Source organism: Eubalaena glacialis, chromosome 10 (genome assembly GCF_028564815.1).
Source record: "Eubalaena glacialis isolate mEubGla1 chromosome 10, mEubGla1.1.hap2.+ XY, whole genome shotgun sequence".
NCBI classification, from domain to species: domain Eukaryota; kingdom Metazoa; phylum Chordata; class Mammalia; order Artiodactyla; family Balaenidae; genus Eubalaena; species Eubalaena glacialis.
Window position 1 is genome coordinate 70,339,112 of NC_083725.1, and position 14,056 is coordinate 70,353,167.

The window sequence follows — 14,056 nt, forward strand, 5'->3', positions numbered from 1 at the left end:
CCCTGGCCCTTCTCTGAGCCCCAGTCTCCCCCATCTGTAAGATGAGGGGACGTGGACATTCTAGGGCCTTAAAGACTGGTTGGATTCTGAGATCCTAAGAATCCTGGGATTCAAGTGTCTGCGAGCCTTGGGGCTCTGGTTTAAGCTGGGAATTTGTGTTCCCAGCCGCCTGGGTAGGGGGGTTGCCCTGACCTGCCTGGAAAAGGCCCTCACTGCCCTTTCCTCTCTTTCAGGATGCTTTGCTGAGCCTGGGCTCCGTCATCGACATTGCAGGCTTGCAACGGGCTGTCAGAGAAGCCCTGTCAGCTGTGCTCCCCAGAGTGGTAGGTGCCTTGTCCCACGCTTCCCCTGCCCCCCTAAACCTTTGCCCAGCTCCTTGCTGTACCTACAGGGTTGAGAAGGAAAGAAGAAGCAGGGCCCCCCTCCCCCCGTGAAGGGTTTGGGTGAGTGTTCTGAGAGGGCTTCCTGGAGGAGGAGGACTGAAGCCAAGCCCCCAAAATGAACTTATATAGGAATCCTGGAATGTCTGGGACAAAAAGGGCTTTACAGCTTAATTGGAAAGATCATGTCTCAGGTAATGGAATGGATTCACCTAGGATAATAGCTAGGACATAGTGGAGTCAGGTGGGCTTTGGAATATGTACAGCAGGAAGGATTGAAAGTAGACATGCAGAAGAACTTCCTTGATGCCAGGTCTGGGAGGTGCTGAAATGGGGCTCAGCCTAGATGAATGGATCTGTGCCAAGTTAAAGCGTCCTGTCTGGAGTCAGGAGGCTGGACAAGGTGTCTTCTAGAAACCTTTAAGCTTCTCTCTGACCCATCCCAACGCCATAGATGAGGTTGCAGACTGGGGGAGACTGTGACCCTCTTCAACTGCCCCAGGCCACTCCCCAACCTGGCTCAAGTGGCCACTGTCCATCCCTTAGGCAGTAGGATGGATAAACTGGCCCTCAAGACCCAAAGCAGAAGTGTCTCAGTTGTGCCAGATAGAGGAAAGCAGGGACTGTCAGTCCAGGGAGGGAGGCTGTGACTTACCCTAAGGCGCATGGAAGACTTCATAGAGGAGGAGATGCCTAAACTGAGTCCCCATAGCCTAGAATGTCCCCTCCCCTACTCTAGACATCAGCCACCAGCAGAGCCCATTGTGTCTGAATCTGCTGGATGGATGAACCACCCAAGGCCCAGAGAGGGAGGGCACTTCCCCCAAGGTCACACAGCATGACAGGAACAAATGGGGCTTGGCACCTAAGCACCCCCATCCCCTTTCCTCAGCTCTGCCTTTTCAAAACCTCCTGGAAGTTCAGAGCCCAGGAGGAGGGCTAATGAGTGAGCTTTATTGACTGTGAAATTGGTAGGAAGTGGGTGGTATGTTGGCTCCCAAAATAAATCCTCCCGGAGATGGGACTGAAGCAACATCTGGCCTGGGGTGGAGAAACATCTGGAAAAGAGGAGGTGGGGAGTTTGGCAGGTCAGCGTCCGTGAGGCTGTGGGAGTGGGGAGGAGGATGTGACTGGCCTGGTCTTCACAGGCAGGATGCCTGGTGGTTGTCCCAGCATAGACGCCCTGTACTGGATTAATCGTATCACCAAAGCTGGGGGTTGGGAAGACAGCTCTGGTCCAGGTGACTAGGTTCCTGGGACAGTGGGAAATGTCTGCCTTGGCCCACCCCGGAGACCTGTATGAGCTAGGGAAGCCCTGACTTTGCGGAGCCCTGCTGCCTTGATTGCATGGAGGGGCTCAGCCCTCCAAAAAGGGGTGGGGAGATGGGAGGTCTGCTCTACCCCTAGGGAGGGGTGAGGAGATGGGGGAGGGGTCTCCCTACCCACCCCCACCCCCCCAGGGAGGGGAGTTGCTGGCATCTGGCTCCCTCATCAGCACCCATTGTGGCAGGCAGTCACAAATGCAGATGGTGCTGATGTGTCTGAAATGGTTTCCTCCTTCTCTGCAATAAACTCAGCTAATTTTAACCCAGAGGGCTGTGAGTGAGGGAGTGGGAGGCTCCTCCCTGCCTCCCACCCTCAGATTGCCCACCCATCTCTCTGCCAGGGCAGGACTCTCTGTGTGATCCTGGGTGCTGGGTAGTGTCTTAACCTCTTTGGGGGGCCAAATCCTTCAGGCCCCTCCCAGGCTGCTTAAAGAAGAAGGAGGCTGGAGACAGATGAGGCGTGGGTGGCTTCCTTCCCACTGATTTCTTCATCCCTGAGCTCCTCGACTAGACCCTCACCCAGGAGGACAGAGGGGCTCCAGGTCTTCCTGTGTCTGCCCTTCTCACTCTCCTCAGGCCCTATCATTTCCGGCCCACGCCACCACTAAGCTTGGCTCAGATTCTCTTGAAGCGAGACTGGGATATCTCCTGGGGGTTGGGAGAGGGTGAGGGGCTGGCTGGGGACAGCCAAAGGCAAGAGTGTCTGACCGGATTGTGGACTGTCACAGTGGTGAAAGGCAACTGCTTCTGCTGAGAAGGATTCCACACTTACTGAGGGTGGGCCTTTAACATTTAGCTCCAATGTCACCTCCTCCAGAAGCCCTCCCTGATACAGTTAGCAGAGAGGAGAGCCCTCCATTCTCCCACTGAGAAAACAACGCCTCTCAAGATACTTAGCTGGGCACAAGGGTGCCCCCTCGATGGGGTGTAGGCTCTGCTGAGCCTCTGGGTCTCCCTCATCACCTGCAATGCGGGCAGTGGAGATGCTCTGCAGGTTGTGTTGGTTGTGGGTCCCTAAGTGTAGCCAGTCCTGCTTGGAGGGAATGTGGATTTTCTCCTGTGGGTCAGTGAGGGCAAGTGCTTCTGCCAGGACATGGTCTGGAACTGAAGGCAGGACTGCTCTGGGCCCTTGGGGAGGGCGGATTGACAAGCTGCAGGCTTGACATTCTTCAACCAGAGCTTTGATCTCACTCTGGGGAGTGATCATTCCAAAATACAAATCAGCTCCTGTCTCACAGGGCTCACCAGCCCCTCCCTCCCCAGTAGCAGCCCCTCCCCCTAACACTCTCCCCCAGCTCCCTTCCAGCTCAGCACTGGGCTGACCCCAAGCCCACCTCCGGTGCCCCCTGCCCCCACCATCAGGTCTGTCAATGCTTTGGGCCCTTTACACCTACATACCTATTACTCGGCCCAGAAGCCATTCTTCTGTGCCTCACCTACTCCCTGAATGTGTCTAATTCCCACTCCAGTTACAACTTTAAAGTCACTCCCTCCAGGAAGTCCTCCTGGCTTGGGTCACAGTTTGTGATTTCTTGTAGAGTTGTTTGTGTATCTGAGGTAGGAGGGAAGCTTCCAGGGTGTTCTGAGCCTCTCCTGCAGTATGGCCCTGAGTGGACACTCAGTTATTGTTTGCTGAGGCTGGAGTCTTGGCAGGGAAATATCTCAGGGCTGTGGGGTTGGGGGGATTTGTCTGTACCTTCAGCCCTTCAGGCCTCCCCAGCGCCTTGGATGTGGGATGATAGGTAAGGAAAGCCAGCAGGGTGATGGGTCACTGCCTGCCCAGAACCCCTCCAAGAGGAGAGAGTGAGGTGCTGAGGTCATAAGGGAGCTTTCCTACCCTGACTGCACGTAGGATCACCTGGGGAGTAAAGACAGACAAACAGATGCCCGTGACCTTGTCATCCAGACCCGTGTCAGGCTGGGACTGGGCAGCTGGGAGGGCTTCTCCTCAGGATCTCATGAGTGCCTTCTGTCCTAGGAGACTGTCTACACCTACCTGCTGGATGGGGAATCCCGGCTGGTGTGTGAGGAGCCCCCCCATGAGCTGCCCCAGGAGGGGAAAGTGCGGTGAGCTGTTCTCCACCCATTGCCTCTCACACAGTCAAAGGTGACCACAAGGTCTGGTCTGACCCTCCCCATCTGACCTTGACCTCAGCCTCCCTGCCAGGTGGGGTTCCAGTGGCCGGGTTCACTGTCTTCTCTTGTGTTGTGTTGGGGGAGTGGATGGCACAGGGAAAGCGCCAAGTGGTAGGCTTTATCCTGGAGAGCTGTTCTAAATCGCTGTAGCCTCCTCAGAGCAAGTCTCAGAAGATCGGGGCTACAGTTTATCGGTTAGAACCCCAGCAGGCTACGAGAACTGCCTGGCAGGTTCTCACAGAATCATAGAATTCGGAATCACAGAATGCTGGACCCGCATGGTGTCAACTCTGAGAACAGGGAGATCAGAAGCAGTGTCCCGCTGTGGGTTCTGGAGCCCAACCGCTTGGGTTCAAATCCCAGCTCCCATTTACTACCTAGGGCAAGGTACTCAGCCTCCCTGTGTCCTGATTTTCTTGCTTGTAAAATGGCAATAATAATAGTACTTACCTCATAGTACTATTATGGGAGGATTCTTTGGATGATTAAATGAGTTTAACACATGTAATGCACTTAAAACTGTATCCATAATGAATGCTAAATGTCTGTTTTTATTTTCATTATGATAGAACATTGGAATCACAGACTTTAGGAACATGGACTCAGCACCCTATGGTCCCTTGATACCTCTGAGCTTACTGAATTCAGCCTCCCTATTTTCCAGATGGGCAAACATTGTGAGACGTGTCCAATGCCACATACCTGGTGTGAGGCAGAGCCAGGTCTGGGACACGGTCTCCTGGCTCCTGGCTGTCTAGGGGACAGTGAAGGGAAGTGGAGCTTGTCCAATGAGAAAGTGTTGACGGGCAGGGGTGCTGGTTCAGAGGAGGGCAGGCCATGGAGGACGTGGGCCCTGCCTTCTAAGCACCGCAGGGCCACTGTGGGCCCAGAGAGCACAGGGTCAGGAGCTGAGGGCTGAGTGGACACCAGCGGGGGTGTTACCAGAAGGCAACACTCCACTCCAACAGGCCAAGCAGTCAGGGATGTGTCTTTTTCAGGTAGTAGCTGAGGCTGGCAAGATACTCACCTTTCACAGAGGCCGTGGAAAGAATGCCAGAGGTCCTGATGCTGGGGATGCTGGTGGTCCTGAGGCCCCCCTGGCACTCGGAACCCTGGATTCCTTGATGCTATTCTCTCCTCTGGCGCTTCCCCATGGAAGGGGCTGGCTCCCCTCCAATAGCTCTGAGCCTTCCCACCTCCTGTTCTCCCATTCGATTCCCTCATGGGGTGGGTGGTGGGTGACACTGTCCCCTTCAGCATCTCCTGACAACTCCTCCCCTCGAGGACAGTGTGAACCAAACCAGCCATGCCCCTCTCTGGCCTCTAGTGTCCCATCTATAAGACAGCAGGATAGGGCTGGGAGGTCTTTGGAATCTTAAGGGAAAAAAATGCTATAATGTCCCTTCTGAGCCTTCCCTAATTAGCCCCAAATCCTCAAGAACTTTGCTTAATATGAGTTTGCCCGATCCAGGAAGTTTCCTCAAAGCAGCCTGGGAAGGCTCTTTTGGGAGAGGGATGCAGGATCGTGGGCTCAGAAGGCAAGAGGTGAGCATCCTTCAGGGTTTGCTCTGCTCCTGAGCCTGTGATGCTCCCCGTAGGCTTTCTACTGTGAGCTGGGGATGGGATGGAGGTGGGGGAGGGCGCCTGCGATCCAGGCATCTTTGAGGGGGCTCAGATCCTCTGCATCAGCAGCCCTTTCAGTATCCCCGCCCCCAGCCACCTCGGATTCAGTAAAGCCTTTGGAAAAGGTACACACACACAAAAAAAGCAATTAAAAGTGAATGTTCCAATGCAATTAGCCCAGAGTTGAGTGGAAATGGGGAGGCCTGCTGGGAGATGGGACTCAGAAATCCCAGGAGGCCGAGGAGGTGAGGTGGGTGAGGGGGCAAGAGGGGTAAGGCAGTGGGGCGTCCCACCAGCAAGCATTGGGGGTGAAGGTTCAGGCCAGTCCTCTCTTCTGAAATCTGTGCTCTGCCCACCCACACACCCACCATGTGTCTGGTGGAGAGCCCACCTCCTCGGCTCAGGCTGAGACAGGTTTGTGAAAGAGGCAAGAGCACTTGAATGGCAGTCAGACAGGCCTGGATTCTAGCCCGGCCCCATCCCTGCCCCACTGTATCCCCTTCCAAACCTGTTCTCTTATCTATGGAATGGAGCCAACAGTGGGCCCTGTCTATTAGCTTAATGAGATCATAGCTGCCCAGGGCTTAGCCCCATGCCAGCACACAGTAGGAGCTTAATGATTGCTGACTGCCCTCCACCCCCAAGTCCCAACACATTTACTCATTGGGTGACCTTGAGAAAATTACTTCCCTACCAGGGTCCTTCCAAAGGTGACCTCTGTGGGTCTGGCCCCATCAGGAGACCAGGCACCAGCCCCAGGCTGAGGTGGTGCCTGAGCTCTGGCCATGCCCAGTGGAGGGGGCACTCCTCCAGGAAGCCCTGGAGGGCCGGCAGGGCTGGCAAACAGCAGCAGGTGTGAAGTGGAGGTGGATCATAAAGACAGATAAGGGAGGCAGGGTGGAGATGGGCCAAGGGGGAGTGAGGAGGCCCCATCAGCTACCCAGCCTCTCCTGCCACTGCCCTGTACCCCTCCGTGGGCTCACGGATGCCATTTCACCCCCCAGTGTGTTTTAGATTCCCTGCCTCCTTGTGCTTGGCTCGTGCTCTTTCCTCCCCTGCAAAGTCCTTCCCTGTACCTTCTCCATCTCTACCAGCCCATTTCCCTTCTCTGCCACGGCCCAGCCAGAGGGCCGCTAGGAGCCCTGCTCTGTAGATCCCCGGCACTAAGGAGGATCCAGTTTTCAGAAAAGGTGTCTGGGTCTTGGTAGCCTCCCTCAGGGATGGGTCTGTCCACGAGAAGAACCCTGGGCTGGGAGCTGGGACAACATGGCTGCAATCACAATCTCATGCACTCTCTCTGGGCCTCAGTCTATGCTTCTGTGTGGTGATAAGATGGGACACTGTGATGTCTGAGGGATGGTCCCACTATGAACCCTGAGGGCTGCAAGGGGGCTTCAGGGCTGGAGGGAGAGAATCCTGGAGGGCTGCCTGGGTGAGAGGCTTCCTGGAAGCCTTCGCCTCACTCTTCTTGCTGCCCCAATCTCCCAGCCTATTTCAGTCCCCAGCCCTGCCGCCTTCCTCTTCTCATTGTGTCTCCTGCCATCTTAAAGCCTCTGATTATTTGCTGCTGAGTGCAGTGAAATCTGGGCCTTTCAGGCTGCAACGGAGATACTGCCCACACCGGCCCCAGCTGTTTGTCTCCTTCTGCTACCATTTGGGGGGCCCAGGGCCCAACCTCGAGAAATTTCTTCCTCAGAGCTGACCTGGTCCCCAATCACTGCAGAATCTGTCTGTCCCTCTGATTTGTCTCAAGGGACACAGAGAACAGTCTTTTCCCATCTCTGGAGTCTCACATTCTGGGAGAGGGAGAGGGAGAGAGAGAGGAGGGTCCGGGGTCCTGGCCTGAATCATATTCGTCTCCCAGAGAGATGAAAGGGTGAGAGTGAGGTTGAGGCCCCCGGAGAGGGAGGCGGCTCAGTCAAGGGGAGGGGGCCTCACCTAAGAAGGGGTTCAGAGGAGTGGAAGAGGGCCTGGCACTCTTTCCAGGCCATTGACTGTACTCTCCACTAAGCAAATAGTTGTTAAAGGGACGGAACTGTCATAAAATCCACGCCTGTTCCTCTCCCCACTTTGTGCCCATCTGTCTTTATCTTCACTGGGGCAGCCCACGACCACCCAGGCACCCAGGGCTGAGTCACTAGCCTTCAATCTGGAGAGCGGGTCCTGGGCTTTGGCTGGGCCGACCCCAGCATCAAGGTTCACCCCGCAACATCAGCCTGGCAGGGGAGGGGGCCATCAGGAGGGGAGAGGAGGCAGAGCAGGGGCTCTGAGTTGAGGAGAAGTCATAGGGGATGTGAGCAGTAGATGAAGCCCCCAGCCCCAATTGGGTGGGGGAGACACAGCCTCGGAGTCCCCTCCCCCTTCCGATATCTTTGAAACCTCCAGGGGGACGGCAGTTCTGGGAAGGGTGAGGCAGAGGAAAAGGGCTCATATAGGGGTGGGTTGAGGTGAGCATGGCCTGGTGCCAAGGTGTGGAGACTCCTGAGGATGGAGGATCCTTGGAGGCCCCAGTGCTTGGTGGAAGATCTGGACCCAGTCAAGGTTGACCTGCCCCAGCCCAGCCTCTCCTCTGCTGTCCAGGGACCGCTGAGACTACGGGGCCCTCACTGAGACCCGGTTTCTGTCTCTCAGATTCTCCCTCTCCAGTGAGAGTTTTACTCAGCAGCCAGCACGATCAGCCTGAAATTGAACCTGACCTTCACCTTTTCCTGCTCAAGTCCCTCTCAGGGCTCCCACTGTCCTCAGGATCAAGCCCAGCTCCTCAGGGCCCTGGCTCTCTCCAGCCTTGCTCCCTGTTGTCTGGCCACACCAGCCTCCTTGCTGTTGGACCATCCAGCAGACACACATTCTTTCTTTCCTCTGAGCCTTTGCCCATGCAGTTCCCTCTGCCTGCACATCCTTTCCTGTCTGCTCTGCTTGTCCTCTAGGACTCAACTCAGGCATCTCCTCCTCCAGGAAGCCTTCTCTGACCCCACTTCTGTCCTGCACCTGGGTAGGCTGGGGCCCACTCTTCCTTCCTTTCTCAGAGCCCTTGTCCCTGCACTCAAGTGTGGGTCTGTACATCATTCCCCGCACGACACCACGACTCCTCTTCTTATCTTAGTCCTCAGTAAGGAACCTGACCCAGAAGGACTCTGGAATAAATAACCACTCTGTGGAATGACTTTAAGTAGAATGTTCCCATAAGTGTTTTAGTTGAGAACACTTGCCCTGGCTCTGGTTGGGGGGATGGACTTCAGGGACCCGACAGGAGGCAGGAGGCGAGGGGAGAGGCTGCTGCAGGTTCAGGGGAGAGGTATCTCTGTTTGAGCTGGGCAGTGGCTTGGGAATGGAGAGCAGGGGACAGTTATGAGAGATGCATGGGAGGTGACTCACCCATTGGATGGGGGAGGTGAGAAGAGGGAGGCAGCTAGGACAGTTTGTGGACAAGCCGCAGGGGACCCGGTGGATGGTTGTGCTACTTCGGGGGAAGTGGTGGAGACGATAAGTTCCAGTCGGGACTTGGGGCCTCTGGCAACTTCAGGGACACCCAGGGCAGGCCTCCAGGAGGCCTTTGGGTATCTGGGGTCTGGAGCTTAAGAGACGGGGGAGCTGAAGAGTCATGAGGCCATGAGCACAGAGGAGTTCTGTGCAGAAGAGAAGAAAGGCTGAGGGCAATTCCTTCATCAGGGTCCCGGGAGGCGGAGGGGAGAGGCCAAGGCAGCCCACAGTCTGGGGGTGGGAAGAGAGGAGTCAAGGGTTAGTGAGATGAAGCTGCGGCGCTTACTGACCAGCAGCGCAGGGACCAGCGCCACCTTGTGGCTGCCCCATAACCAGATTGTCCAAGGCCAAGTGACTGGGTGGGGTCCACTAGAAGGGGTTTGGCTGAAGGTCAATAAGGCCAGCCCCCTGCCTCCACGAAGCCCCAGCCTTTATCAACTTAGTCACCAGGAAACGTGGCTGCCATTGCCTCCTGCCACCCTGGCTCCCTATTCCTTTCTAGGGTGATTGGCACAGTTGGACAGCTCAGAACTGGAGCCCAGCCCTCCAGAAGCCTAAAGGTTTAGGTGTGAGGGCTGGAAGGTGGGAGACACCACTGGTTATTGTAGATTCTGAACCAAGGAGCCAGGAGTGAACCGGCTGGGTTCAGAATGTTGCGTGACCTTGACTGAGGCATTCAACCTCTTTGGTCCTCGATTTCTCTAGCTGCTGTGACCTCCTGATCTGGTGACTTACAGGCTGCCCCCTCTCTTTTCCTCACCTGACCTTTGCTGGGCTCCCCTGAGTGACCCCACATGCACACACCAGAGTCCTAGGCCCCCAAGCTTCTCTTCTCTCCAGGCCAGGCAGTTCCTACAAACACAATTAAGTGGAGGCAGCATGAGGGATGAAGAACCCAGGACAATTAATCATTAGGGAGTGACATTTGGTGAAAAATCAGGCGCTTAATTAAGCAGGAAGAGCCAGAGGCGGGGATGGGGTGGGAGTGGGGGTGGGATGTGTGGTGAGGGCAGAGAGAAACTCATTCTTCTTCCTACTGCAGCCTCCCCTGTCTCAGTTCCTACCTCCCCCCGCCCCCCCATCACACCTATGCCCTTTGCCTCCTCGACATTCACGCCAGTCCCTGTTGGAGGCTCAACCCCCTCAGGTCTTTAGGAAGACTCAAGTGTACTGGTTAGGAGTATGGGCTCTGGTGCCAAATGCCTGGGTTCAAACCCTGGCTCTACCACTTACTAGCTGTGGGACCTTGGACAGGTTACTTAACCACTCAGCACCCTAGTTTCTCCACCTGAAAAATGGAAATGATGGTAATATTTAATCCATAGGATCACTGCGAATTCTGAGTTCATCTATGTCAGTTGCTTGGACGTGCATTGCCCAATAAACTCCTGAAGTCCCCTTCCTGTGCTTACCACCAAAAGTTGCTCCAAAATGATTTTCTGAGGATGCTGATGTTTAGGATTCTACTCCCTTCACCCTAGTTCTCCCTGGGAGGCTCAGAGAGGTTAGGTCACTTGCCCAAGATCAAGTAGTAGCTGTGGCAGAATTTAACCCAGACAGCCTAGCTCTGAGCCTTGGCTTTACTTGCTCTGGGGGATTTGTGAGGGATCCTGAAGGTGCCTTTGCCATATCTACCAGCAGGAAGCACCAGAGGCCAGACTGTAGCTGCCTGCTCCTCTACATGGGGAGGGGAGAGTCAGGGTCCGAGACTCTTATTTTTGCCCTCCTCATATCCACCCTGCAGTGGGTCAACTTGTCCAGATCCTCTCAGATGTGCAGGGTTCAGCCCACTGTGTGTCCCCAGGCTGGGGCCTGTTCCTCTTTGATCCAGGGACTGAGAGGTAGAATCATATCCTCTTTTCAGAGAGGCTGTGATCTCCCGGAAGCGGCTGGGCTGCAATGGACTGGGCCCCTCGGACATGCCTGGGAAGCCCTTGGCCAGGCTGGTGGCTCCACTGGCTCCTGACACCCAAGGTAAGAGCTGGGAGCTGGGCAGGGGCAGGGAGGGACTGTGGCCCCTGCTCCCCAGAGCATATCTGTCTTCTATCCCTGTCTGCATCTCTCCGTCTCCTTCTTTCTCTTGCTCTGTGTCTCTAGCAAACCTGCCATCTAATTCTCTCTCTGTTGCGCTACTAACCTCTCTGAGCCTCAATTTCCTGATCTGTAAAATGGGAACAACAGAACCTACCTTGACGGGGTGTTGCTTGTGCTGGTTGTTAGACGGGCTGTAGTCATGCTCTCTCTGTCACTGTCTGTTTTTCTTTCTCTTCCTCTCCATGCCCCCTGTCCGCCATGTCTCTCTGCCTCATGTCTCAGTCTCTCTAGGTCTCTGTCCTCTGTCTCGATGTGGAAAGTGCACAAGACTGGGAGTCAGGAGACCTGACTTGCTGTGTGATCTTGGGCAAGTCACTTCCCCTTTCTGGACCTCAGTTTCCCAATCTGTAAAATAGGGGTGCTCAGCCTTACCTGCCTCCCTCCATCCCAGGGTTGCTGGGAGGATCACGAGAAAGTTGTCAAGTGAGGGGGTTTCCTTCTATGCAGGGGTCGTTGCTGTGGTCATTGTTTTCACTGCCTCAAGACCCATCTCTCTGTCTCTCCGGGTCTCTGGGTCTCTCTGTGTCTCTGTCCTGGCCTCTGTCTGTCTGTGTCTTTGTCTCCCTCCCTGGGTCCTGGCTCAGTATCTCTGAGCCTCACTGGCCCCGCAGGACCACCTCATTGCCCTCTCCCCCTCAGTGCTGGTCATACCGCTGGTGGACAAGGAGGCCGGGGCTGTGGCAGCAGTCATCTTGGTAAGAGCAGTTGTGGGTAGGATGGGGGGGAGGAGAGCAGGGGAGGGAGCAAGGGAGAGAGCACTGGATGGAGCCCCACTGGGGTGTGTGTGTGTGTGTGTGTGTGTGTGTGTGTTGAGAGTAGCATGCTGGGCTGGAGCTGGGGAAAATGGGGGTCTGGGAGGAGCCTGGGAGGAGCCCTCTGCCCCACCTTGAATGGGCAGAATGAAGCCGCAGGCCCCGTCAGCAACTTGCGGAAGGATGTACAAGCCCCATCTGAACTCTTACCACCACGGAGCCCCTGACACGGCCCTGACCCTACTTCCTCTTTGGCATCCTCCAGGATGGGTTGGGGGCAGTGTCCCAAGAGGGCACGAATGCAGCGAGGTGGGAAAGGACTGAGAGGCGCTGAGGAGGGATGGGCAGATATGACACCGACAGAGACAGTGTGGGAAAGGCAGTCAGAGATTGGGGTGGCTGGAGGTAGGCGGCTTGAGGAGAGGAGGCCCACGGGGCAGGGCTCCTGGGAAGGCATCCAGCCCCAGCCAGACCTATGTCCGAGGCTGGGACAGACGCCAGGCAACGTGGCGGGCTTCCTGGGGCGGGTGACGGAGGGGCAGGGGCCTCAGCTAGAAGCGGGGAACCCTAAGCGGGGAGAGTTGGGCGGGCAGTCCGGGCCAGGGCGCCCCCCTGCTGCTCCCTCGCGGAGCTCCCCGCTTTGGGCTCCCCCGTGGGGTTGGCGGAGCTTTGCGGAGTCCGGGTTCTGAGGTTCTTCCAGTCTCTCCTCCCGTGTGGAAGTGGGCGCTCAAAATCTTTGTCCAGTCCTAAGAACCGGAGGGTTAGCGCCCCCAAATCGCCCTCACTGGGGATCGACTTCCGCGGAGGCGGCCGCCACCCCAAGCAGGGGCGCGGACAGATAAATGAGCCGGTCTCGGTGCGCCCGCGGCTGGGGGACTCCTCCCGACCTCATTAAAACGGAATTAAAGGTTTCCGAGGCGCCTGACCTTTCCCCAGCTGCTGGCGGGGGAGGGCGGTGGGCGTGGGGGGCGGCCGCGGGGAGAGGAGAGGAAGGAAGGGATACTTACTTGGCTTGGTCTCCTCGGCTCCCCATCTGCCTGATTGAGGGGGATGCGGCCCCCTTGGTTTCTCCCGAAAGCTGCTCCCCCACCCCCAGCTTCTGTTTCCCGAAGGGAACGGATCTGCTGTTGGCACCGCGTTCTCAGCGCAGCTTCGCTCCCTCCTTTGGTCCCAATCTGTACCAGAGCTGGTGGCTTGGAGGAGGACCAGGACTAGGAGCACTGTGCAGAGGTGCACGTGGGAGGCAGTGACTTGGTCGCCCACCTCTGTTGACGGAAAGGGGTCTGGGGGTGCCAGGTTCCTAGAAGGACTTCCTGTGCTGGGGCTGCGAGGGCTGGGTCAGTAAGGAAGCAGCTCCTGCAATGGGAAGATGCTTGGAGGGTTGTCTTGTGGGCAGGAGGATGGTTGTTGTGACCGTTGTTCACCGTGGCTCAGGTCTGGCCGGGAGTCCAGGCTTCAGCCTTCTCCTGGGGGTTGGAAAGGCGTGTGTGTGTTGGGAAGCGGATGGGTCAGATCAGTTGAACTTACCCCACCTTAGCAAAACTCTGCTCTGGGCCCTGTCCCAGGACAGGTGCTGGGGCAGAGAGAGGAGTCGGACCCATTTCTGCCTTCTAGAAGCTCAGTCTGGGGGAAGGCAGGGTCACCTTCAGACCACCACTGGCCAAATGAAAGAATGCTGCCAGCAGGAGCTCTAGTGGCAGAGGCTGGAGCACCAGGGGGTGCCTCACAGTGCAGACAGCATTTGAGTGGGACTTTGGGACACAGGTAGGGGGTGAACAGGCAGAGAAGAAGGAGACGGATATTCTCAGCAGAGGGCCCAGCATGAGCAGAGGCAAGGTGGTGGAGTGCTGGGGGAAGAGTGTGATCCCGGCAAGGCTGAGAAGGGGGGTGCATGCTGGTGAGCAAGATGCTACCTGTGGCTTTGGCTGCCAAGAGAAGTTCCCGATTACTGTCCCCTCACCTTCTCAAATACCCTGGGCAGTGAAGGGCTCTTGAAAGGTATTTGGATTGTTTGCCATCTGCCTCTCCTCCAAGCCTGAGCCTTCCTACTCAAGTAGAAATGTTCTTCTGCGGGACACCCCCTCCCCAGTGCATACACATCTGATGGATCCCGTCCTGCTGCTCCACCCCCATGCTCCTGGGGCCACAGGATCTCACATCCTCTGAGAGGCAGCATAGGCAGCCCCAGACCTCCCAGCTGTTGCCAGATCCTGAGGACTGAGGGTCTAGAGGGGAAAGGGGGTGCCGCAGGACAGATCTCTTGGGA

General features: G+C 56.5%; 1 protein-coding gene across 2 annotated transcripts in view; it reads left to right on the forward strand.

Moving 5' to 3' along the window:
* Window positions 1-14,056, forward strand: part of PDE2A (phosphodiesterase 2A) — a 65,051-nt gene that overhangs the window by 33,374 nt on the left and 17,621 nt on the right. For both annotated transcript variants that reach the window (XM_061201299.1, XM_061201301.1), the window contains 4 exons: window positions 234-323; window positions 3,684-3,772; window positions 10,809-10,918; window positions 11,678-11,733. In XM_061201299.1, the coding sequence (XP_061057282.1) occupies window positions 234-323; window positions 3,684-3,772; window positions 10,809-10,918; window positions 11,678-11,733 (345 nt within the window). The remainder of the gene's footprint in view (window positions 1-233; window positions 324-3,683; window positions 3,773-10,808; window positions 10,919-11,677; window positions 11,734-14,056) is intronic.